The 25,447-nt window shown below is 41.0% G+C and overlaps 1 protein-coding gene and 1 long non-coding RNA gene across 3 annotated transcripts in view; one reads left to right on the top strand and one right to left on the bottom strand.

Annotated features, from left to right (window-relative positions):
• Window positions 1–25,211, top strand: part of LOC108514050 (uncharacterized) — a 78,636-nt gene extending 53,425 nt beyond the window's left edge. The window contains exon 5 of the long non-coding RNA XR_001881092.1: window positions 25,136–25,211. This is a non-coding gene — a long non-coding RNA (uncharacterized LOC108514050). The remainder of the gene's footprint in view (window positions 1–25,135) is intronic.
• The window catches only part of EDNRA (endothelin receptor type A), a 72,251-nt gene continuing 59,409 nt past the window's right edge, over window positions 12,606–25,447 (bottom strand). Inside the window, exons 4-8 of one of the 2 annotated variants that reach the window (XM_017850075.1) lie at window positions 25,072–25,270; window positions 21,457–21,609; window positions 17,574–17,707; window positions 17,041–17,148; window positions 12,606–15,076 (exon numbers count right to left, since the gene is read on the bottom strand). In XM_017850075.1, coding sequence (XP_017705564.1) covers window positions 15,037–15,076; window positions 17,041–17,148; window positions 17,574–17,707; window positions 21,457–21,609; window positions 25,072–25,270 — 634 coding nt within the window. In that variant the 3' untranslated portion in view covers window positions 12,606–15,036. Of the gene's footprint in view, window positions 15,077–17,040; window positions 17,149–17,573; window positions 17,708–21,456; window positions 21,610–23,206; window positions 23,760–25,071; window positions 25,271–25,447 lie in introns of those variants that run through there. The other variant, XM_017850076.1, reaches the window with a different exon arrangement.

Raw genomic sequence — 25,447 nt, 5'->3', positions numbered from 1 at the left:
TTTTTGAGGCGGAGTCTCACTCTGTCGCCCGGACTGGAGTGCAGTGGCCAGATCTCAGCTCACTGCAAGCTCCGCCTCCTGGGTTTACGCCATTCTCCTGCCTCAGCCTCCCAAGTAGCTGGGACTACAGGCGCCCGCCACCTCGCCCGGCTAGTTTTTGTATTTTTGGTAGAGATGGGGTTTCACTGTGTTAGCCAGGATGGTCTCGATCTCCTGACCTCGTGATCCGCCCGTCTCGGCCTCCCAAAGTGCTGGGATTACAGGCTTGAGCCACCGTGCCCGGCGAATGCTTGTGATTTTTGCACATTGATTTTGTATCCTGAGACTTTGCTGAAGTTGCTTATCAGCTTGAGGATCACCTCACTTGACTTCTATCCTCACTGTGTCTGCTGATAAAATGTCAGTTTTGTCCTCCATTAGCTTTCTGGCCTACCCTGTGTAACTTGAGGCCTTCAGTGTCATCTCACCACTCTCTATAGTGACCCAAAGATGAGATCATAGACTCCTGACTCTTGGCTAACTTCTATGACTTTCTCTAGGAACAAGTAGGAGCTTCTAGCTCTTTTCTATAGGGCAAGGGAAAGTGTAGGAAACTTGAGGATGGCTAATACACTCTCCTCTAACAACTCATGCTTCTTTCTCCTCTGCTGCAAACCCCCATGCTGGTTTAGGCCAGCAGGCACTATGCGTGATGTGGTGGTCTGCCCCCTGTCCCAGAGAAGAATTGCAGTGCCTGAGGGCCTTTTTCCACCCAGGGCACAACTCTCCAGTTTGAGGTTTCTACCTTATCTCTCTTCTCTGCCTCATTTCTGGCTCCACATTCAACTCCTCCACTGGCTAAATCTTAGGGGTCCGGAGTGGGACCATTGAGATCCTAAAGAATCCATGCAGGGTTCTAAAGAATCCAGCAAAGAGCATCCACTTTGCTCCCTGCTAAGCTCTCCTGCTGCTCAGGACAGGTGCGTGCCCTCTCCTCAATCTGGTAGATACTTCTTTCATCAATGGTTTTGAAATCCTCCACTGATGACTTTGTTGTTCTGGGTGTTTCCTCTGTCTTCTCCTCTCATATCTTAATGGTGGATAGGGTTTTAGGGATTAAAAAAACACTGGATTACTGAAAAGAAAAATGTTTAGAGAGGCATTTAAGATGATTTTTCTTATTATCACTTTTAAACCCACACTGAAGGTCTAGGTCCTATACCTGTTCTGTTGGAATCTTGGCCAGTCTCACAGTTTTTCTGGTCATTCTTAGAATAGTTATAATGGCCTTTGTTTAAAAAACAGTTTCATATGAAAACTAAAATCTGCAGGTCAACATAATGATCAAACCCTTATACTCTTACCTAAATGTCATTATCTAGGTTTCCCCAAAAAATCACCTCCACAGGGAGGCTTTCTCTGACCATTAAATGTAGCTCATGGAAGTTCTAGGCAACCTTTGCCATTTCCTATTGTAACACCTTGATTTAGTTCACTTAACATATACATACTGGGGGCTTACTACATGACATCCAGAATTATTCTAGGCACTGGGAATATCACAATAAATAAGATAGAACAGGTCCTTTACCTAGTGGAAGGAGACAAGCAGTAGGCAAACAATTAAATGAGCAAGAAAAATATTGTGCTATGCATGTGCTATGCAGCATGTGCTATGCAGAGAATGTTGAGACCGAGTCTCACTGTGTCACCCAGGCTGGAGTGCAGTGGCACAATCTTGGCTCACTACAACCTCCGCCTCCTGGGTTCAAGCGATTCTTCTGCCTCAGCCTCCCAAGTAACTGGGACTACAGGCGCCTGTCACCACACCAGGCTAATTTTTTTTTTTTGTATTTTTGGTAGAGATGGGGTTTCACTATGTTGGCTAGGCTGGTCTTGAACTCCTGACCTTGTGATCCACCCACCTTGGCCTCCCAAAGTGCTGGGATTACAGGTGTGAGCCACCACGCCCAGCCTATGCAGAGAATTTAAGTAGAGTGATATGATAGGGTGACTCAGTGACTAGTTTAGATTGTAGGGTCAAATAAGATCACTCCAAGGAGAGACCTGAAATCAGGACAACCACCTTTAACTTGTTGCATACTGTGTGATCAACAGAGGCAAAATCTTGTAGGATTGTATACCATGCAGCATTATTTCTGGATGAGAGTTCATGAGCGTAACCACAGAATATTCTTTGGAGTATTCTGCAACAACCTGATGAAATGATGAGTAATTCCATGCATGGTAAGAGGTAATGGTCATTCCATGCATGGTCAGAGGTAATGCCATTATTTTGCCTCAATCAATTCATGGTTCAGTAGAATATTAAGCTCCCATGATCCTTCTATATTTTGATTCAAAAAGGCCTGAAATTCTGGGCTGATTACCAAAATGGGTGGCTGTACCACCTAACCAAGTCCAAGGAGTTTTGTGATTCTTAATGTAATTGTTGGATATTTAAAATGATACTGGATCTGAGAAATAGGGGAACAATGTGGAGAAAGTAGTGAACTCAGAATCCCTTCTGCCTAGTGAATATTGAGCCCAAGTATATTTGGAATCTAACACTTGGTGGAGGTGTGTGGGAGGGGAAGGAAGGAGTTAGAAAACAGTCTACTAATTTTTTTTTTTGAAACAGGGTCTCACTCTGTCACCTAGGCTGGAGTGCAGTGGCATGATCTTGACTCACTGCAACCTCTGCCTCCAGGGTTCAAGCAGTCCTCTAACCTCAGCCTCCTGAGTAGCTGAGACTACAGGCATGCGTGACCACGCCTGGCTAATTTTTATATTTTTTTGGTAGAGATGGGTTTCGCCATGTTGCCCAGGCTGGGACAATCAACTATTTTACAGATTGTCCATGGACATACACAGGAGTGGAAGATAGGCATGCTAGACTGCCCTGGGGTTTCATCTCCTGCAGCCACCCTAACTGATAGATTTGGAACACTTAGAAAGACTCTTTAATGTGGAACAGCTTTGAGATTAGGACATATCTGTCAAATAAAAGATTAAGGGATAGTTATGCAGATAGTATACACCTTCAGCTTCTTGGAAATGTATTTTCTCTGACTGGTTCTATAAGAAAACATACATATATAAAGAAAAGATTTTGATTTAACTTGGGTATATAGTGTATAGTCAACTGTTAAACTGAGGAAGTTTAAACACCATTATCATAAAAATTATATATAAATATAAATTATGTGTGTGGTGTGTATTTGACCACCAGAGCAATGAATATTCCTTATAGAAAAAAATCTGCACAGTTATGTTCCCACTGGTATCCAAAAATAGCCTTGAGCATGACTGAGATGCCTTTTGACTCCAGCCCTAGGTGAGTCTTCCCCTAGTTCCCTGGCTAGATGGTGGCCAAGGTAAAGTATTCATACTGGTGCATTGGATGGTTATCTTTCCAGGATGCTCCTATAAGGCACTATTTAAAAAGGCACTGATATAGTTTGGATATTTGTCTGTGCCCAAATCTCATGTTAAATTGTAATTCCTAATTGTATTAGTCCATTTTCATACTGCTATGAAGAAATACCTGAGACTGGGTAATTTATAAAGAAAAAGAGATTGAATGGACTCACAGTTCCACATGGCTGGGGAGGCCTCACAATCATGGCCCAAGGCGAAGGAGGAGCAAAGGCACATCTTACACGGTGGCAGGCAAGAGAGCATGTGCAGGGGAACTGCACTTCACAAAACCATCAGATCTCATGAGCCTTATGAACTATCATGAGAATAGCAAGGGAAAAACCTGCCCCCATGACTCAATTACCTCCCACCAGGTCCTGCCCATGACATGTGGGGATTATGGGAGCTACAATTCAAGATGAGATTTTGGTGGGGACAGACCCAAACCATATCATTTCACCCTGGGACCCTCCAAAATCTCATGTCCTCAAATTTTAAAACCAATTATGTCTTTTCAACAGTCCCCCAAAGTCTTAACTCATTTCAGCATTAACTCAAAAGTCCACAGTCCAAAGTCTCATCTGAGACAAGGCAAGTCCCTTCTGCCTATGAGCCTGTAAAATCAAAAGCAAGTTAGTTACTTCCTTGATACAGTGGGGTACAGACATTGGGTAAATACACTCATTCCAAACAGGAGAAATTGGCCAAAACAAAGGGGCTAAGTCCAAAATCCGGTGGACCAGTCAAACCTTAAAGCTCCAAAATGATATCCTTTGACTTCATGTCTCACATCCAGGTCATGCTGATGCAAGAGGTGGATTCCCATGGTGTTGGGCAGCTCTGCTGCTGTGACTTTGCAGAGTACAGCCCCCTTCTGGCTGCTGGTGTTGAATGTCTGTAGCTTTTCCAGGTGCGCAGTGCAAACTGTTGGTGGATCTACCATTCTGGGGACTGGAGGCTAGTTGCCCTCTTCTCACAGCTCCACTAGGCAGTACTCCAGTGAGGACTCTGTGTGGGGGCTCCCACCCCACATTTCCCTTCCCCACTGCCCTAGCAGAGGTTCTCCATGAGGGCTCTGTCCCAGCAGCACACCTCTGCTGGAACATCCAGGGGTTCCATACATCCTCTGAAATCTAGGTGGAGGTTCTCAAACCTCAGTTCTTGACTTCTGCTCACCTGCAGGCCTGACACCATGTGTAAGCTGCCAAGGTTTGGGGCTTGAACCCTCTGAAGCAATGACCTGAGCTGTACATTGGCCCCTGTTATCCACAGCTGGCACACAGGGCATCAAGTTCCAAGACTGCACAAACAGCAAGGCCCTAGGCTCAGCACACAAAACCGTTTTTTCCTCCTAGGCCTCCCTACTTGTATTGGGAGGGGCAGCCATGAAGACCTCAGACATGCCCTGGAGACATTTTCCCCATTGCCCTGGTGATTAACATTTGGGTCCTTGATACTTATGTAAATTTCTGCAGCAGGCTTGAATTTCTCCTCAGAAAATGGGTTTTTCTTTCCTATTGCATCATTAGGTTGCAAATTTTCCAAACTTTTATCCTCTGCTTCCCTTTTAACACAAGTTCCAATTCCAAACCATATCTTTGTGAATACATAAAACTGAATGCATTTGGTAGCACCCAAGTCACTTCTTGAACATTTTGCTGCTTAGAAATTTCTTCCACCAGATACCCTAAATCATCTCTCTCAAGTTCAAAGTTCCACAGATCCCTAGGGCAGGGGCAAAATGCTGCCAGTCTCTTTGCCAAAACATAGCAAGAGTCACCTTTGCTCCAGTTCCCAATAAGTTCCTCATCTCCATCTGAGACCAACTCAGCCAGGACTTTATTGTCCATATCACTACCAGCATTTTTGTCAAAGCCATTCAACAAATCTCTAGGAAGTTCCAAACTTTCCCACATCTTCTTGTCTTCTGAGCCCTCCAAGTCTCTAGGAAGTTCCAAACTTTCCCACATTTTTCTGTCTTCTTCTGAGCCCTCCAAACTGTTCCAGCCTCTGCCAGTTACCCGGCTCCAAAGTCGCTTCCACATTTTCGGGTATTCTTATAGCAGTACCCCACTCTACTGGTACCAATTTATTGTATTAGTTCATTTTCATACTGTTATGAAGAAAACCTGAGACTGGGTAATTTATAAAGAAAAAGAGGTTTAATGGACTGAGAGTTCCACATGGCTGAGGAGGCCTCACAATCATGGCAGAAGGCAAAGGAGGAGCAGAGGCACATCTTACATGGTGGTAGGCAAGAGGGCATGTGCAGGGGAACTGCCCTTTATACAACCATCAGATCTTGTGAGACTTATTCACTATCAAGAGAATAACCTGGGAAAACCCTGCCCCCATGATTCAATTACCTCCCACCAGGTCCCTCCCATGACAAGTGGGGATTATGGGAGCTACAGTTCAGGATGAGATTTGGGTGGGGAGACAGCCAAACCATATCACCGATGTTGGAAGTGAGACCTGGTGAGAGGTGTTTCGTACATGGAGACAGATCCCTCAAGGCTTGGTGCTGTTTTCATGATAGTGAGTTCTCACAATCTGATTTAATGTTTAAAAGTGTGTGGCGCCTTCCCCCTACTCTCTCTCCCTTGCCCCTGCTTTTGCCATGTGACATGCCTGCTCCCTCTCCACCTTCCACCCTCCCAAAGCCTCCCTAGAAGCTGAGCAGATGCCAGCACCATGTCCTCTCCTGTAAAGCCTGCAGAACCAGGAGGCAATTAAACCTCTTTTCTTTATAAATTACCCTGTCTCAGGTATCTTTATAGCAATGCGAGAATGGCTTAATACAGGCACTTTTCTATGTATGGCACAAATAGGCCTTTATCCTTAAGCCTGACATGCAGACAGAGGGCATGGAACTCATAGGAAATCCTATGGCAGGAGACACAGGCACTTTTGATCATCAGTGAAGAACATTCTTCCTGGGCTGAGAGGCTGCCATTTCCTCTCCATCTCACCTTCTCTGGGAACTTCATCCATCAAATATCTTTTTATTTTCATCCCTACACAATTTTTTCCTTTCACTGGCATCAATTCTTCTGTCCTAAAAATGCTGAGGTTGTTTTTTTCTTGAATATACATACACCTTTCCTTCACCCCTGCTGTTTCCTCTGGCTGCCGCCCGAGTTCCCGAGTGTTCTCACAGTCACACTCCTTGCACACTCACAAGTGTGTGCTTGCTGCCTGCACTTTCCCACCCGCCCTGACTTAATCTTGTTACTTCTCTTATTGGTTTGCAGCTTCATAAATGACTCAAATGTTCATGCGACAGTTACTTGAGAGGGGCATGTTCTCTAAAGGGCAATTGCAGCTGGCTTCTGGCATGAGTAACATTTGGAGACACAGAAACGCCTAACAGCCATCCCCGCCGAGAGTCTGAAATGGAGCTCCTACAGGGGTCGATGTAACTGTCCCACAGAAAAGCCATGCTCTTTGACAGCAGCTGGGACTGCAACTGTGGGGGAGGAAGCTTGGATTGTCAATTAGGAGAGAGATTTTAGTATATTATACTAAGATGGCCCAGTAAAGAAAGTGAAAGAGTAGTTTTAAATAGGAGCCCAAATTTAGTATGCTGAAGAATCTAACATGATCAATGTCTGGAATTTGTCATTTATGTTCAGTAGTGAAATAGAAATGTGTGTCTTTGCTCAGATTCTTCCTGAAGCTGAATTTGAACCAAGGATTTGGGTGTAAGTGGTTTGTTAAGGCACAGCTTCCAGAGGAAATTAGTAGGGGAGTGGAAGAAGTAGGCCGTGGGAAGGAAAGAGAGAAGCTAAGTAAAGTTGAGATGTCAGGTGAAGTCCCAGACTCAGCCTGATCTCCAGGGTGCGAGGTGTTTACCCCACCTTGAGATACAAGAGCTGGTGTAAGTCCACACCAGTAAGTCATTGGCTATAGGTCGTGGTGGGGGTGGAGGAGGACATACAATTCCCAGGCAGTTCTTCTTCTTACAGTCTAGGCAGGCTCCAGTGTCCAAGGGCGAGCCACCGAATGTTGCAGATGTAAATATTAAGCAGTAGAAACACTGAAGCTGAGACTGCGAATGGTGGCTGATGCCTGTAATCCTAGCACTTTGTGGGACAGAGGCAGAAGGATCACTTGAGCCCAGGAGTTTGAGACCAGCCTGGGTAACATAGCGAGACCCCCGCTCTACTGAAAACAAAAAGTAAAAAAAAAATAAAAAAAAGTCAGGTGTGGTGGCACACACCTGTAGTCCCAGCTACTCAGGAGGCTGGGGTGGGAGGATTTCTTGAGCCCAGGAAGTCAAGGCCATAGTGAGCTGTGATCACACCACTGCACTCCAGCCTGGACAAAAGAGCAAGACACAAACAAAATCCCACAAAAAACTCCCAAAACATTAGAGCTGGAGATGAGTGAAGAGAGCTGGTAAAATGGATGCAAGGGGGTCTGGACTGGTCTTTGACAGTGTCTGCTTACGTGTCCCTAACGGTGTATGCTTCTGCATTGTGGTGGTTCCAACGTAAAGTGGGGCAATTGCATGGCATCTGGAGCTGCTGAACTCTTAAATGATGGATCAATCCAGGACTAGTGTGGCCATTCTGGAGACATCCTGGCTGCAATTGGTGATATTAACTATGCACAAACCTTATGATTCAGCAGCAGTCCTGCTTACATCTCCCAGAGAAATCATGCAAATCCCCCTGGAGACTTGACAATGATGTACAGCACTGTCTTGTTTAGGACTGGATAAGTAAGATATATATCCCCATATGTATTAGTCCATTTTCAAGCTGTTAATAAAAACATACCTGAGACTGGGTAATTTACAAAAGAAAGAGGTTTATTGGACTTACAGTTTTATGTGACTGGGAAGGCCTCACAATCATGGCAGAAGGTGAAAGGCATGTCTCACATGGCAGCAGACAAGAGAAGAGAGCTTGTGGAGGGAAACTCCCCTTTTAAAAACCATCAAATCTCATGAGACTTATTCACTGTCATGAGAATAGCATGGGAAAGACCTGCCCCCATGATTCAGTCATCTCCCACTGGGTCTCTCCCACAACGTGTAGGAATTATAGGAGCTACAAGATGAGATATGGGTGAGGACACAGAGCCAAACCATATCACCATGTATAGAGTTTCCCTCCATATATACATGGATTGTTCATTAATTATTGTTCTGTAAGAGTTTTAAAGACATTGTTGACATATTTGATATATTCTTTTTATAATTTGAAAGGGAAAATTATTTTTAAAAACTAATAACAATTGAATGAACTGAATATGTCAAAAAGGAGCTGAAATAAGGAGTAGCAAGATATATAGACAAGTCTCCTTTCTTTCTTTTTTTTTTTTTGGAGACAGAGTCTTGCTCTATCACCCAGGATGGAGTGCAGTGCAGTGATCTCGGCTCACTGCAATCTCCACCTCCTGGGTTCAACCAATTCTCCTCCCTCAGCCTCCCGAGTAACTGGGATTACAGGCACCTGCCACCATGCTTGGCTAACTTTTGTAATTTTAGTGGAGATGGGGTTTAGCCATGTTGGCCAGGCTGGTCTTGAACTCTTGACCTCAGGTGATCCACCCACCTTGGCTTCCCAAAATGTTGGGATTACAGGCATGAGCCACTGCATCTGGCCAATTCTCCTTTCTTTGGGAAGTCACCCTTCTACCCCCATCTCCAGGGGTTGGCCCTGCTTGCTAGATCTAAGTTGGTCAGCAGAATTCCATTTGTCCCAATGGAATTGTGACTAAGAGTGAGGGACAGCAATCCAGGCCTAACCCTATCAGGTTTCATAACACAGAGAAAAAGTTGGACCTGTGACATTAATGTTTCATTAGGCACAAATGTATTCCCTTTACCTGCTCACACTTCGATATTCTCACTTTAGGATATTTTAAAAGCACAAGCACTTAACTGAAGTTAACCCTAAAAGTCATACTCTGAGAGAAATAGAGAGCTATAGTTCATGGAGAAATGGAATTATTCTGAAAAAAGCATGCACAAATGGAGTGAGTAAGAGGCTGAGTGGGTTGGCTCACGCCTGTAATCCCAGCCCTTTGGGAGGCTGAGGCAGGTGGATTTCTTGAGACCAGGAGTTTGAAACCTCCCTGGGAAACATGGTGAAACCCCATCTCTACTAAAAATACAAAAAATAGCGAGGTATGGTGACATGTGTCTGTAGTGCCAGCTACTGGGGAAACTGAGATGGGAGGATTGCTTGAGCCCAGGAGGTCGAGGCTGCAGTGAGCTGAGGTTGCACCACTCCACTCCAACCTGTGCAATAGAGTGAGATACTGTCTCAAAACAGAACAAAACAAACCACCCACCCCACAAAAAAAAAAAAAAAAAGGAGTGAGTCAGAGCTGTGCTCTGGAGGTGCCTTGGGCCTGTGATTTGGCTGACAATGTAGTAGTATGCAGACTGCGCAGGGTCATTACTCCCACCTGGGACAAATCTATCACACAACATCAAGTATACAATTGCATCCACCTTCACAGAATCAAATTCAAGTAAAAGATGACCAGTTCCATTTAAATGAACTAAATGGAAGATAAAGGTCCTGCGGTTTACGACTAAAGGAGAAAAAATTGTGGAATTCTCTATATTCCTCTAGGAAGATTCCATGACTCTTCTGATTCTAACTAGGATTGGCATTGCTGTTCCTAATTCATTACCACCCCCAAAGAAATATAGCTGATAGAATCTAGACTAATATTGATGCTAACAGCTTCGGAAACTAGGAGATATAATGCGTTCTGGCTTCATCAAATCAAAAGTGAACCATTCTAGCATGCCTCATAGGGAAAGCCCAGTTTTGCAGTTACAATGCTATTTTCAATCATTGATTCTTTCCTGATTCTGGGAACACAAGTCTGTCCCCTTTCAGTTTTAGAAACAAAAAAGTCGAAGTATGTCAGTGCTGACCAAATATAGACACTGGTTTGTCTTTGTTACTATTTAGAGAAAAGTATGGCAGACACTTTTTCAAATGTAGGATTATTAAAAAACAAACAAACAAACAAACAAACCACTGGGTTTTCATTGTGAAGACCTCATTGGAATTTCAGAAACATTCAACTGCATATGGTGAACTTGTGCTCTGATTTAACTTTGCTTTGAAGTATGGAGTAAAATCAATAAATACAGGGCTGTACTGTATTATTTTACAAATAAAGAAATAGAAGACTCAGAATCCTGAGCTTGGAGTGGTTTGGGAAGGCTGGCAGTACGTTTCCTTCACTCTACACATAGAAGGTTTTCCATGTTATCTCATGGACTAGTAATACTCATAAGAACAACAATAGAGGTAATAGACTAGTCAAAGATTGACATTTGTCTCAGGTATTTCCTAATTATATCTAGGAATTGTGTTTCATTATTTTAATAATTTTAAATTACTTTTGAATGGAAAATAATATGTATTTACTGACCTCATAAAAACTCAGAATGTAGAGACAATACTATATTGCTTATTCTTGTGCCTTTCTCCTAGAGGTGACATAACATTCATGCAAAGTAAAATGAGAGAGGTGGAAGCAAAGGCCCTCATACTTGTCTGCTGGTGTTCACCAACTGAAGTTAAAAGAATTTTGACTACTCTTTCCTTTGTGCCTTTACCAGCCCCTATGCCGACGTCTGTTGAGTCACCACAAAGCTCGTCAGTGCATTTATTTATTTATTCATCTAATTTCCTGTTCCCAGCTATTAGCACAATGTAATATGATGGTTGTTCATGGCATCTGTGTTGAGTGAACAGATAAATCAAGAGGGGGATGGAGGGATGGATGAAATGATGCAGCACAGGAATTTTTAGGGCAGTGGGACTCTTCTGAATGATACCGTAATGGTGGATATGTAACATTATACATTTGCTCAAACCCATAGAATGTCGAGCACAGAGTGAACCTTAATGTAAACTATAATCTTTAGTTAATAATATTGCATTGGTTCTTTTACTGTGACAAATGTGCCACATTAATACAAGGTGTAAAAAATAGGGGGAAACTGTGTGGAGAAGGGGGAGAAAGGAGGGCATGTAGGAATTTTCTGTAATTTTGGATCAATTTTTCTGTAAACCTAGAACAGCTCTAAAAAACATAAAGTCTATTAACAACAACAAAAGATGACTCAAGATAACTTACATGAGATGGTCTTACAATGTGTGTATTGTAAGCAAAAGAAAACCAGATTTAACTAGTGTAGGTGAAAAGGTAAATGTGTTGGTTTGTTTACTGAAGCCATGAGAAAGCATCAAGGAGAGCTAGAACTGGGGACTTTAATGCTCTTCTTCATCTTCATGACACTCTAGATTGACTTTCTTAATAATGCTCAACCACAGTGTCCAGCCACGCCCAGGCTCACAACCTCCCAGCCCTGCTTTAGTAGGAAAATAGCTCTTTCTGACTTAGTTCTTACTGAGAAACTCCCAGAGGATGCTGGTCAGCCTCGCCTAACCTAATCACTTATGGGAGAGGGGAGACTGGCTCCAACTGGAATACAGCTGTTTACAAGGCTGGAAATGAGTAGGCATGTCAGGAGCCTATTGTGGTTATCCTGGCAAGAGAAGATGGTGCTCAGAGTAGGGAGGTAGAGGCAGAGACAGAGAACTAGTCAGGTTCTGGATATATTCTGAAGACAGGGCTTTCAGGACTTATGGATATGTTGGCTGTAAGGTGTGAGGAAAAGGAATGAGCAATGACTTCAAAGTTTTTATCCTGAACAACTCCTAAAAAATGTGACTGTCTATAACTGAGCAGAGGAATATTAGGCAGTGCAGGCTGGAAGGTATCAGGAGCTTCATTTCGGATATATGATGGTGTACTAGCCATCCAACTGTGGATGTCAAATAAACAGGTGGATATATATGAATCTCTTCCTCCAGGTATCTACCTGACATATTGCTTATTGACTGTAATTGTTTATTGCCTAGAATGCAAGCTCCTTGGGATCAGGGACTTTGCCTGTTTTGTTTACTATGTCCCCAATATCTGGAAGAATGCCTGGTGCATAGTAGAAGCCCAATTAAACTTACTGGAAAGGTAAATGAAGGAATGAATGACGGAATTAAACGCTCAGTACAACAAAATAGGTTGGTTGAGAATAGAAGTAGGAAGTACCTGTTTGATAGTAAATTGCTTTCCAGGATATTACTAAGGAGAGGTTTGCAACAGGCATTATGTGACAAACATTTTCTACGGAAAACTATGTAAAAATGAAGAGACACTTGCAAGGTTTCTGTAAACTTTTATACTTACGGGCCACTGCCAACTCAGGGCCTTGGCTTCTGGCTCATTTCTACAAAGTTACTTGTTGAAAAGATGTCGTAAAGGTAGAAATTGGAAATATTCCTACTAGTAAACTACAATTACTTACTAGTCCATAAATAAAATGCACATCGAAGCCTTCAGAAATCTATGACTTTCTGAATTTATAAAATGCATTCTTTTCATGTGAAAGAAACAAGGCATCTTGAAAGAAAGATAATTGTCTAAACAAAATGGTGTGAACCTATGGCTTATATTATAGGCATATATCACTGCATATGATGTGCCAGTGGAATAATAGATTTGACTGCTAACACACAAAGGGGCAGTACTTCTCAGCCTTGCAATTCAAGCAACTGGAACCTGATGTTATTTTATCTATGCCTGTCCTAAAATACGGCCCAACAAATTATCTTACCTAATTTATTGTCAGCAATCTGTCTGGTGAAGTCTGAAAGAAACATCAGACAACCTGGCAATTTCATCACCACATTGAGTTGAGGATAAGAACAATATAATACTTCAAAGTTTAATGACTTTTGCTCCAGCACAGGAAACAATACGACTCCAAATACTGCTTTATCAAACCAACCAACCAAACAAAACCCTATATTGCTAGTCCACAGCTCATCCGCTTTCCCACTGCCTCTTCTATCCCATTTGTAATGGTAACATGGTTACAAGATTTATGAATGCAGAAGATTGTTACAGGTTAAAATGGACTGAGGCAGGTTGTCATGATGAACAGTCACCTAGATTTTACTCAGACTATGCACTTTGGCACAACTGCGGGGCACAATTATTAGATTAGATTAAATCCATACATACCATCACACACACGCATATATCACACACACAATACATTCCACAGAGACAGTCTAGAAAAATGGGCTAAAAGAAATTTACAATTGTTTATATATATACACACACACTAGTAAAAGATTTTCTGCTGTACTTCACAGTCTGTAAACATCTGGGAAAATGCCCGGCAAAAGTCACTGTGGGCCCTTTGAAATGGTGGCAGTGTGGGAGGGAGACGTTGGGGTAGGGATTTAGGTTCATACTGAAAACCCCGAGAAGTGAAGAATCGTTAAGTTCTGGTGGCAGTTGGGGTAATTATTTTCACTGACGTGATAAACTCATCTGGCCACTTCAAAATTATGTTTCCTGTATGGAAAAGGGAATGACCAAAAAAGGCTTACTGCCAGTTAACATTTTAAGAAAAATTAAGAGAATAGGAGGTGATATGTATATACATATATATGTCACTAATACAAAACCTGAATGAAAATTTCCAAATCATCTGAAAAATTCAATCTTTTCCTCCTAGGTGTGCTTTAGACTTCTATATACAGTGCACTGAAGGTCTCAGGTAGAGTTAATGACACACACATTAAAATTTTGGTACTTGACATTGATGTTTCATACAAAATTTACATGAAAAACAGATTGAACTTGTGAAAAAGAACTATCTGATTGAAGCATTACTTTTGAATTTAACATACAAAACATGCTCAAGATCTCTTGTAATCAAACACCATTTAAAAAAGAAAATACAGTTTAAAAAAAATTGAGTAACATCTATTAAACTGCCAAATGTAAAATCAGACTGTGCTTTAAGGGCCTGTAGTATTTGTTGTAGCTTTAGAATTTGTGTTTTAAAAAAATAAACAGTGACATGGAAAATACTAACCTAATTGCTCACCTGAATACTATTTTCGTCTTTTTTTTTTTTTGCAAACTATGTGTAAATAAGTTCAAATAGTCATGTTAGGCTATTATGCAGTTAAAAAATACTGGCACCAAATGACATTTCAAATAAAAGTGACTTGAGCCCATATTGTGTTTGGCTGAAGGACAAAAAATCAGTTAAAAAAAGTAGAAAATCTTGTCATAATCTCTATAGTTGCATGGTGACCAGTTCCCATTGAACATTCACCAGAACTGCCATAAAAGCTAGCCATGTACTTGAAAGCTCTATTTTCATGCAAAAGTAGTAAATATCCTTCTGGTTTCATTGAACAGTCTTCATTCTCTCCCAGCTCCCACCATGTTTTAGTGCTGAATACAATACGCGGAATATGCAAATCAGATTAATTAAAGAAGTACGATTCGTAGATGTCATGGGTGGCTAAACTGGTCTACCCTTGCGGTTCTGGAAAGCATTTCTTCTTGGGTGTGAGAGTGAGTTAAGGAAGAAGGATCAGAGAAGAGATTTCCGGAGTCACAGTTGCCTTGTGATTTTTTTCTCCGAGAGGATTATGGGAGTGCCGAGGAGTGCTTCGCAGGGTGGTCAGTTCATGCTGTCCTTGTGGCTGCTCCGGTCTGTGTTGTGGTTGTTTTGATCGTGGTTCTTCCACTGGATGCTTGTTCCGTTCATGGGGACCGAGGTCATCAGACTTTTGGACTGGTAACAGCAGCAGCAGAGGCATGACTGGGGGAAGCAACAGACTCGAAGTAAGGCAAGCCTACCAGCCCATTCCCAGCCAAACACAGCAGCCTTGCGCCACACTAAGGAGGGGCAAATGTCCATTCACACTGGAGGGAAGTGAACCTTGACAGTAACCTAGAGTGGAGAGCCTGTTATCACCAGGCAGGAGTTATACTATCCATTCCAGTGCAGAGAAATAGAACCCTTGTGTCTCATTTTACTACCAAGTGCAAGAGAAAGGGAAGGCAGTGCTGGCGAGAGGGAGGGCTCTCCACAGCTTGAGGCAGGCATGGGTAGGGCTGGGCCAGCGGGGGGTCCTAGTATTTCTTCAGTGTGCACCACCTGTGTGGCTCTCTGCACCAGGTACCTCATCAGATCCTCACAACAACCTTGAATGTTCCCCCATTTTATGCTATTCCCCCATTTTATGAATGAGGACAGTGAGGTCCAGAGAGGATAATGAGAGGCAGAACTGGAATTAGAACCCAGGACTCTCTAGATTTGGGCTCTTTCTTTTGGGTATGCTGCCTTTTAGGAAGATTCATCAAAAGTGGGATTCATTTCTGATAATTTTTACCTTGATTTTCCCTTCCCCAATGAATATGTAAGTTAATGAGTAAGTAATAATTAATTTCAGCTTATATAATGGACTAGTTTTAACCTGCATGTTTAGTCAGTCCATTTTGGGCAGAGTGTTTTGTGAGGGGCAAACATTTCCAAGAAGACCTCAGAAATATGGCTGCAAACTTCCATACCGAGTTTCATCTGTTCGTGTGGTTCCTTGGTTAATATATGTCTGCTCTGTTTAGACTGTGAGTGCCATGCACACAGAGCGCCATGTGTTTTTCCTCTCTACTCTGTCCCTAATAGTAATCAACTCATATTGAGCACTTATTATTTCAAGCATTTTACATATATTACCCTTCTTAGGAGACAGATACTGTGATTATCCAATTTTATAGGTGAGAAAACTGAAAAAGCAGGAGAGGCACTAACCAGACCTGGGGTAGACAGTTAGCAAGTGCAGGGCTGTGATGTCCATCGCGGCTCTTTGCTTCCAGAGCCTGCATTCTTGACCTCTACCCTACTCTGCCTCATATGTACTGTAAACTAAAGTTAAACAGCCTGGTCCAAGATAACAAAATCCAGTGAGGATTAAGCCTATGCTAAAATCATTTCAGGAACCAGAAAATGACACATCAATAAGACAAGCTTAGAGCTTCTGAAGGACGTGGGTGGCTGAGCTGGCTGGAGGTTTGAAAGCAGAAGGAAACTGATTTTGAATAAAATTATGTTTGTTCAGATTCCCACAGCAATAAGCATTTACTTTCCTTGAAGATTCTATTACTAAGTACACAATTAAATAGCATTTAATGAGAGCTTTCTTTTTTTTTTTTTTTCTGAGACAGAGTCTTGCTCTGTCGTCCAGGCTGGAGTGCAGTGGCGCGATCTCGGTTCACTGCAAGCTCCGCCTCCCGGGTTCACGCCATTCTCCTGCCTCAGCCCCCCGAGTAGCGGGGACTATAGGCGCCTGCCACCACGCCAGGCTAATTTTTGTATTTTTAGTAGAGGCAGGGTTTCACCATGTTGGCCAGGATGGTCTAATCAGTGAGAGCTTTCTTAACAATAGAGTTTATATTTTGTCGAGACTTTGGTTCAAGTCTAAGACAATGTAAGGTATGAATAGGTCTTATGGGCCGGGAGCATACATTGAAACATTTCTCTCTAAAAGGACGGTTCTAAACTGGCATGTAATTTAGTCCTTTTGATTTTAACCTCTTTGTCTGTGGTTGTCTAAATAGGAACCGCTTTTCTGTTATGCCGACAATCTGACTCTCTTTCTGGGTAATAAAACATGATTTTCACTTCACTGCTAAAAAGGAGTACAGCTGATTTTGGCTGTGTCTGTTGACTGTTTAATATACTCATTTTGTTGTATTTAAAAAATACTTGAAAAATCATCTTACCTGGAAACAATTTTAAATTTCTTGCTCACAAAATACAGAGCTATGGGGTTTATACATGAATTCATGGTTGCCAAGTTAATACCGATGTAATCCATGAGCAGCAAGAAACTACAGCAAAAGAAAATGGTGTAGAATAATTAGAAAATATTGTTTTAAAATCTGCTAACTAGCATTTATTCCTAGAATAAGCATTTTTCTTGCCCAGAAGCCATTTCTTGTGGGTGGCAGTTAGAATTTTGTAAAAAGTGCCTGTTTAAATGGCAGTTTCAGTTTTGCAGGACAGTTACAGATACATCACTACTTGGTTAGCTCAAACCCTTATGCAGAGCCTCAGGAGGGGAGTGGCAAGATAACAGACGTGGCTTGCACAAATTTTGGGATCAGTTATAGGCTATGTCAGCTAAAGAAAAAAAATCAGCTTTGCACTTTTAATTTTCAGGGCTAATGGGCATGTAGCGTAGCTGGTTTTGTAAAAGTATTATAAATGAAAATCTGAGAAACTCCAATTTTCTAGCGAATACATAGGATCGTACCTAAGTAATTCACATCGATTCTTGTCCATCTCATTATACACGGTTTTCTTCAATATACGGCTTAAATGAAGAGGGAACCAGCAAAGAGCAAAAATTACAACCAAGCAGAAAACTGTTTTTGCCACCTCTCGACGCTAAAGGAAAGTGAGAAAAAAAAAGGACAACGAATTTAGTGTTTTTATACTAGATGCAAGAACTACAGTACCAGGAAGTAGCAGACAACAGGGAAAGAATAATTCAAAGAAGAGCCAGGAGAACAGCCTGGCTTACAGTGTCTCTACCTCTTCAAGATTCTGAGGTCAGCGTTCTAACCAAGGAATTGTTAATGATGCTTCTGGGCAGCTTCCAGGAAGGATGGGGACCTCAGGTTGGTTATTAGGGCCAGGACAGAGGTTATATGCCAGGAAAGAGGTGGAAACTGGCTGGAGGTGAGCCAGCTGAGTCTGCGGCTGTGTGTGTGTAGGTGGCTGAGTCTGCCTGTGTGTGTGTGTAAGGGGGTGGGGTGTGACTGCATGGGGGAAAGGGTTAGCTAATGGCTCTTAATAACAGGTAACTAATTAGCATTAATGATGGCACGGCAGGCAAGGAGACTGAACATCACATTATAATGCATGGACAAAAAAATCAACAAAGACCTTGGGAAAACAAAATAGGAGTAGGGAGCAGAAAAGGAAAAGTCATAGCACTATGTTTTTTCCTTTTGCTGATCTTGAACACAGTTACTATTGGGATTTTTTGCTCTTTAAATTCTTTTCTTAATGACATGCAGTTTCTTAATGACATATAAAAATATTATATCTTGTTTGCAAGCAGAAGGATGAGGGTAAAGTATTACCAGCAGTGAGGACTAGAAAATCTGGAACATGCTGACCTTGGACTGACTTCATGGAAGGTTTGCATGCCTTTGAGTCTGCTCAGGATCAGAAAAACTATAAATTAGGAATTATCTGCAACTATTCATTGGCGTACATTATTTGAGTATTATATTTCATGCATTTGTGTTCCTGACTAGGAACACAAAATGCAATTTGTCTGTAACTGGGATCAGCTAATGTCCAAATAAAACCGATTAAAAACAGCGCCTGGAAGGGTAATGCTGGCTCAACCTGAAACATATAACATTAAGTCTGGGAAGCCTATAATAAACTCACATGATTGGCTGAGCCATTCAAAAATATTCTGGGGCAGTTTTGATAACTCGCTAATCTAGCTCAAAGAATTGGGAGTTCTTTAACCTCTCATAGTCATTGGGCTAGCTGGGATATGGCTTCGGAGTAATGATTGAGGGAAGAAATAAAATATTCAAATCTTCAGGAATGGGGCTCTTTTTAAAGGGTCATTTTGTGTGTCCAGAAAGACAGTGTACCCAGAAAAATAGAAAAGCAGTGTATTAGGGGAGAGGTTACCTTTCTTGAGTGCATATTCAAAGAGGATAACGCTTTTAAAAGGTAGTAATTAGTACACTGCCCTGATAGTCTGATATTTGCTTAACCAATATCCAGTCTCCTGTCTTCTTTACCACCACTCAGGTCTTGATTTGTTAAGGCAGCTGGGGAACCTGGCCTAATTATCTACATGCCCACTTGGCACAGTTTTGACCCACTAGATGAAATAGAAACCATTGCATGGGTTTCTGGAAGAGCTACTGAGAAGTATAGGGACACTCCTTTGATGCACACCCACGATATGTTGTTTTCTGTTCTTCCCCTCTTGCTGCTTGGAAATCAGATATAAAAGTAGAGCTGCTGCTACTGTCTTCTCAGACTGAAGGAAAGGTCAGCAAAACAGTAGATACCTGGCCTCTAAGTTGGCTTGACCACTAAATCTTGATGTCTGAACTTTTTGCTATGGGAGAAAGATAAACTCCTTCTTGGTCAACTGTTATTTTGGGTTTTGTGTTCTCAGCATCTAAACACAACCCCTGATTGATAAAACTGTCATCATTACGATGAGGAGAAATTAGAGACAACCAAGTAAGAAGCAAAACTATGAGCCCCCCAGTGTATTAGTCAAGATGGCAAGGCTTTGTGCTCTATGCTGGTTCTCCCACAGTCCCATCTGCAGGACCTCCAGCTACCCTTGCTCTTCTGTTCTTAGGATTTGCTACAGCTTTGAGGGGCACCAGAAGGAACTTTAACTGCATGAGGGCAAAATCTTGGGTTCTAATCTCCATTCAGTTGAGCAAACCTCTTAATCACCTGTATAATAAAGAATATATATCCTACCAATCTCACAGGGTGCTTGGAGGAATCAAATAAGAAAAAGACATGGAAATGGACATGCACTTTAAAAACTTAAAAAATGCTATGTAAACATGAAACAGCATATGACAATTGTTCCTAAACCTTATTTAATTATTTCCACAGCAAATACCACTCATAGCTTAAACAGTCTCAATCATGGCATGAATGTAAAAATCTCTATTTTAAAACACTGTTTTTCACAAACCCATTCTAACTACCTCCATTCCAAGGATGAAAGGAAATAATTGTAAACATATTAAGCAACTGGAGTATTTGAAACTTGCATACCTGAGCAAAGTCATACTAAGGTTTCTCAATGTAATCTTCCTGCTAAATGTCAATGAAAGATAATAGCTAACATTTGTATGGCATGTTAGATTTTATAAAGTACATGCATACACATTCATCCTTTTGATTCTCATAATACTATTGATTCAAATATTATGCTCAATTTACAGATGAAAAGCTGAAGCTCAGAAAAATCAGTATAGTAGTTCAAAAGAGTTGCTGATGAGGAATGATGCTTGCACATGGTAATTATATAGGACAGATTTACAGACTCCATCAACAACTTACATTAACTTTTGGTGTAGTTGACCATCATTATATACTTTTCTGTTGTAACAGAGAACTTACCTGAAGTCCTAGGTTTACTCTTAGAATTAATGTAAATTAACATTTGTTTAATACCTAGTAGGCGCTGGGTGCTGTTAGGCATCTTACATGTCTCAGGTAATCCCCAGGATGTATTATTATATACATATTATGAGAAACTAGATGTTCAGAGAGATTAAGCAATTTGCCCAAGGTCAGAGAGCCAAGTATGAGTCTAGTTTTGCCCTTGAAAGCCCACAGCTTTTTCTGTTCTAATTTCACCCAGGAGGAACCAACATTAGCCTCCTGTTGATATGTTCAAATTCCTTCTAGAACTTTGGGTCTTCCAACATTTTACCTCTTCTAATGTACATGATCCCATTTCCTAGCATAAGTCTCACATTAGACATTGCTCTGGAGAGGTTCATCTCCTTTTTCCCATTCCCCAAATGCATGGTTCCTATTCCACATTCTAACTAGACTCCTGTTCTTCCACCTGAAATGCTTTCTGTCAACTTCTTCCCCATCAAATCCCATTTAGCCTCCAAGTGTGGTTCAATCCCCCTCATCCATGAACAGCTTCCCCATGACTCTGTCTCATACCCTTCCTGGCTTTCCATAGCACAGGCTACTTTTACCACACCTGTGATTCTATTTTCAAGTTGTTTTGCATGCATATTTTATTTCTACAATGAGACTGTAAATCTGCATGGGGAGAAAGTCATATGCTTCTTTGTGTCCTGGTACAGTTCTAAGCCCAATTCAATGCATGAACTCACATACACACATGCTCAGTACACTCTTGGCAAAATAGAGGGATAATTCTTCTCTCTCTGGGCCCAGCCTTCAGGACCACTTGTTTCACAAGCAGGCTTCCCATTTTACAAAAGAAATTTCTAACACTATTACCATAAAGAAAACAGTTACAAGATAGTATTTTTATTTTAGGAAATCAGGCTAATTCTACTAAAGATGGTATTTGCAGGCCTGCTGCTGTCAAGGACTAACCAGTCCTGGCCAGATTTTCATGATGTTATGGAATTTACCTGCTTAAGATGTTCACTGAGGGCAATTCTCAAGCTGCCATTCCTTCTGTTCAACATCTCACAAGTCATGAGGGTGTAGAAGATCGCAGTGCACACCAAGGGCATACAGAAATAGAACCCAAAGAGCCACCAGTCCTTTACATCTTGGTAGAACTTCAAAGTGAAAAAAAAAAAAAAAAAGAGAGAAAAGAGGAGCAGAGTCATGTCAATTAACTGTGCTGTGCCTCTGGTAGCTTTAAGGTCTTTAAACTTGCAGATATGTCTTTTTTTTTTTTTTTTTTATACAGAGTCTCATTCTGTCGCCCAGGCTGGAGTGCAGTGGCCGGATCCCAGCTCACTGCAAGCTCCGCCTCCCGGGTTTACGCCATTCTCCTGCCTCAGCCTCCCGAGTAGCTGGGACTACAGGCGCCCGCCACCTCGCCTGGCTAGTTTTTTGTGTTTTTTTAGTAGAGACGGGGTTTCACCGTGTTAGCCAGGATGGTCTCGATCTCCTGACCTTGTTTGTGATCCGCCCGTCTCGGCCTCCCAAAGTGCTGGGATTACAGGCTTGAGCCACTGCGCCCAGCCAAACGTCTTTAAAATCATGCTCTCGTGTTGCAGTAATGGATTTGGGAGTGGTCCTCAAAATTCAATTAAATTGGAAACTTCAGAAATTATCCTGGCTTTAAACAACACAAAAAGAAACTGCACTTACAAAAATTATCTTGACAAGGATACTTTTCATAGATGGAAGGTTTCAACTACACAATGGAAGCGCCCTAATCAATAAAAATAAAGCTCATAAAACATGATTTTGAGACAAAAGAATATATATGTTTATTTTTATTTCTTGATGAACCTCAACATTTTGTTAGCACCTGCTTTACTTTTGACTATTGTGGTGAAAGTGTATTTAACCTGAAACAGTGAAGGTTATGAATGGCTTGTCTGTATAGCTTTGGTTAATAGGGTTTAACCCTCTGCCTGGTATGCCTGCTATGTGACCTCAAAGCCAGCCACTTTGAACATCAATAACTATACTCTTCTCCCTCCTTTAATACTTACCACCTGGAAATGATTGAGGCAGCATATCTCAACTGGGCCATATCTGGTATTATCTAACTGGGTGGGATTTATAAATACTAAGGTTATTCAGTTTTATGTCTGCTTAAAGAAGAAAACTTAATACCCTATAAAAATGGAAAATGAAAAATGATATCTAAATTCTTCTTCCCATGAAATTAATCACCAACTTGGGAAGAAATGCTTTTTCTTTCCTTATAATGCTTCTTCAGATTGTTAATTTACTAAGGACAATGCAGTTCCCACAGTAAAAAAAAAAAAATCACGCTGCTCTGTAAAAAATGCGACAGTTTCTGAATATAGAAAGAGGCTAAGTGGGCTGCATTTATAACATGTCTATTAAAATAATCTAAAATGGTTCCCAAAGACAAAAAATTTGGGGGAGGAGTTCTTGACTATTTTTATGCCACAGACCCTTTTGGAAGTCTGGTAAAGACTATAATCCCTTCTGAGAATAATACTTTTACATGCATAAAATAAAATACATAAGATTGCAATGGAAACCAATTACATTAAAGCACAGCTATCAAAATATTAGAAATTAAATTTTGATATAGTAATATTGTGTTTATTCACAAATAACAAACCTAATGATGGTTCTAATAACTACCGAACCGTTGAAGTATTGAAGTTCTGATGAGCATAAATAATATTTTGAGATTACACAAGTGTTACATGGTATGAAAATGTCTGCTATTTTTATTACTGAAAAAGTCATGATACTGTTAAACACTATGGTGATTTGTTGGGTACATTCATAATGGAAGGAAATGATAAATTCAGTTAGAAGTTAGTGAAAATAAACATGTTGTTTCTTTTCCAACCAAGTTCACAGATCCCTGAATTCTATCCTCAGGTTAAATGCAAACTCCCAAAGGAGTTGGTTTATTCTAAACTGCTTACACAAACATTTCCCTGTTCCCAACACACTGTAGGAAGATTTCAGTCCTGAACTTATAAAAAGTCAGAAGCACTCTCTCTCTCTCTCTTTTTTTGAAGTGCAACACGAACAGTCCTTTGAGCACCCGTTCTCCCTTCTTTTGTATCCTCTTTTTCCTGGTGCACTTGCTGACTGGGTATGAATGACCCAGAAGCAGCTGCAGAGGGTCTGGAGGCTGACCCTTGAGAGGGCTGAGTGGAGTCCCCTGCCCCCTCCATGGCAAAGGCCCACAGAGAAACGGGTAATGCATCTCTTTGGAACTGATGTCATCCACATGGGTAGAGAGGGGCCTCTCATCAGTCTAGGGTAAAGTTGAAGAGCAAGAATAGAAAAAAGAGGGGAAATAAATTTAGAAAAAAAGAACAGGACTTCAGACTTGGAATGAACTCTAAAAAATTATCTGTTCAACTCATACCGTTTACTACAACCGTCTAGCCCACCCATGCCTGAAGGGTGGCTACCCTTTACTTGAACATGTCTAGAAAGGAGACTACATCTTTAAGAAACAGCCCATTTCATTTTGTCCGGCTCTAAGGATTAGTAAGCTTCTTCTTATAGTGAACCTCTTTTCTCTAATGTTGGCGTCTGGAATATCTAGATTGCTTATTCACACTGCCCAAATTCTGACAATCTCCTACTGTCTGCTTTGTTTTTCACTTTGAAGACTGACCCAATAAGAAACTTCAATTTTAAGTTGTTAGTTTGGCAGTTTTCATGAGCACTTTTAATTTTAAAACAAGAATTTCCAAGCAGAATAACTGGTCAACTGTAAAACCACGAATTCTGTGAATTTTCCAATTTGGGAAAGCATACCTTGAGATGTCTGTAAATAATTACATGTGGAATGTGAGCTACATGAAACTTACATCAAAGCACTAAATTATGCTGATTTAAGAGAAATAGTTATCCCTTTGGTTTTCCTCCTCAGTCCACATGTAACTAGTTTTGCAAAGAAAAGATGCATTTTAAATAGGTTTCCCAAAACAGTCATGTGATTAAGCTTTTCAGAAAACATTAATATGGTCAGGTGTATTAAAAAAAAAAACAACTGAATTTGTTAAACCAAAATATTCTTTTAAAAGTTCTACAATTTTATATTATTTGTATATTAGACATAGAAACCATTCTAATATAAGTACATGTAAGTACTACTCTCTACTTTGAATTAGTAAATTCATCTTTAAAGAATGTGAGAAATATGCTTCTCCCTAAGTGACATAAGATAAACATCAGTATGTCTTCCAGATGGAAATTGTTGTGTTGTATTCATTATTACAAAAACAAATAGCATATGTACACACACACACACACACACACACACACACACACACACCCCTAGTCCCTCTTTCTTAGTAAATTTGCTTTGGTATTCTTAGTGGTTTGGTGCAGAATAACAGATGTGTCTACCATTGTGGTACAATACAAGAGTGAAAGCCAAAATAACTGTTCTATTCAAGAATCTAGACACAGGTTTAACTACTTTTCATGCAACTGAGGAATATTTGACAGAATAAACCACACTTGGCATTGTGGTGATGTCAAGTCTCAAGATGGTGAAGTCTAACGGAGGACCTCCTCCCTTCCCCAGTTAATTCATTTTAAATGTTTAGTACCTCCATGAATTTTGACGTAGCATTAAGCATACAGGTTTTATGCTGTTCACCCCTATATTCAAAGGGTACCATGACGAAGCCAATCGCTTCAGGAATGGCCAGGATGAAGGACAGGATCCAGATGGAGACAATTTCAATGGCAGTTACCAAAGGAATCCCAATTCCCTGAACACGACTCCAGGAGGCAACTGCTCTGTACCTGAAAAAAACGGTAATGGAACCAAGTTGTTAGGAAATTTTAAATGTATTTCAATTAAACAAAAAGTGTAAGTGCTGGGAAGCTCCTCCCCATTGCCAATACCAGTAATTGGCTTTTTAGGAATTTTCTGAGTCTTGATATGAAAACCAAGTGGGGCTTTTTTTTTTTTTTTTTTTT

Source organism: Rhinopithecus bieti, unplaced genomic scaffold (assembly GCF_001698545.2).
Source record: "Rhinopithecus bieti isolate Rb0 unplaced genomic scaffold, ASM169854v2 scaffold_32105, whole genome shotgun sequence".
Classification (NCBI taxonomy): Eukaryota; Metazoa; Chordata; class Mammalia; order Primates; family Cercopithecidae; genus Rhinopithecus; species Rhinopithecus bieti.
Note: the sequence above shows the minus strand (reverse complement) of the source record. Positions and strands in the feature narration are given on the sequence as shown.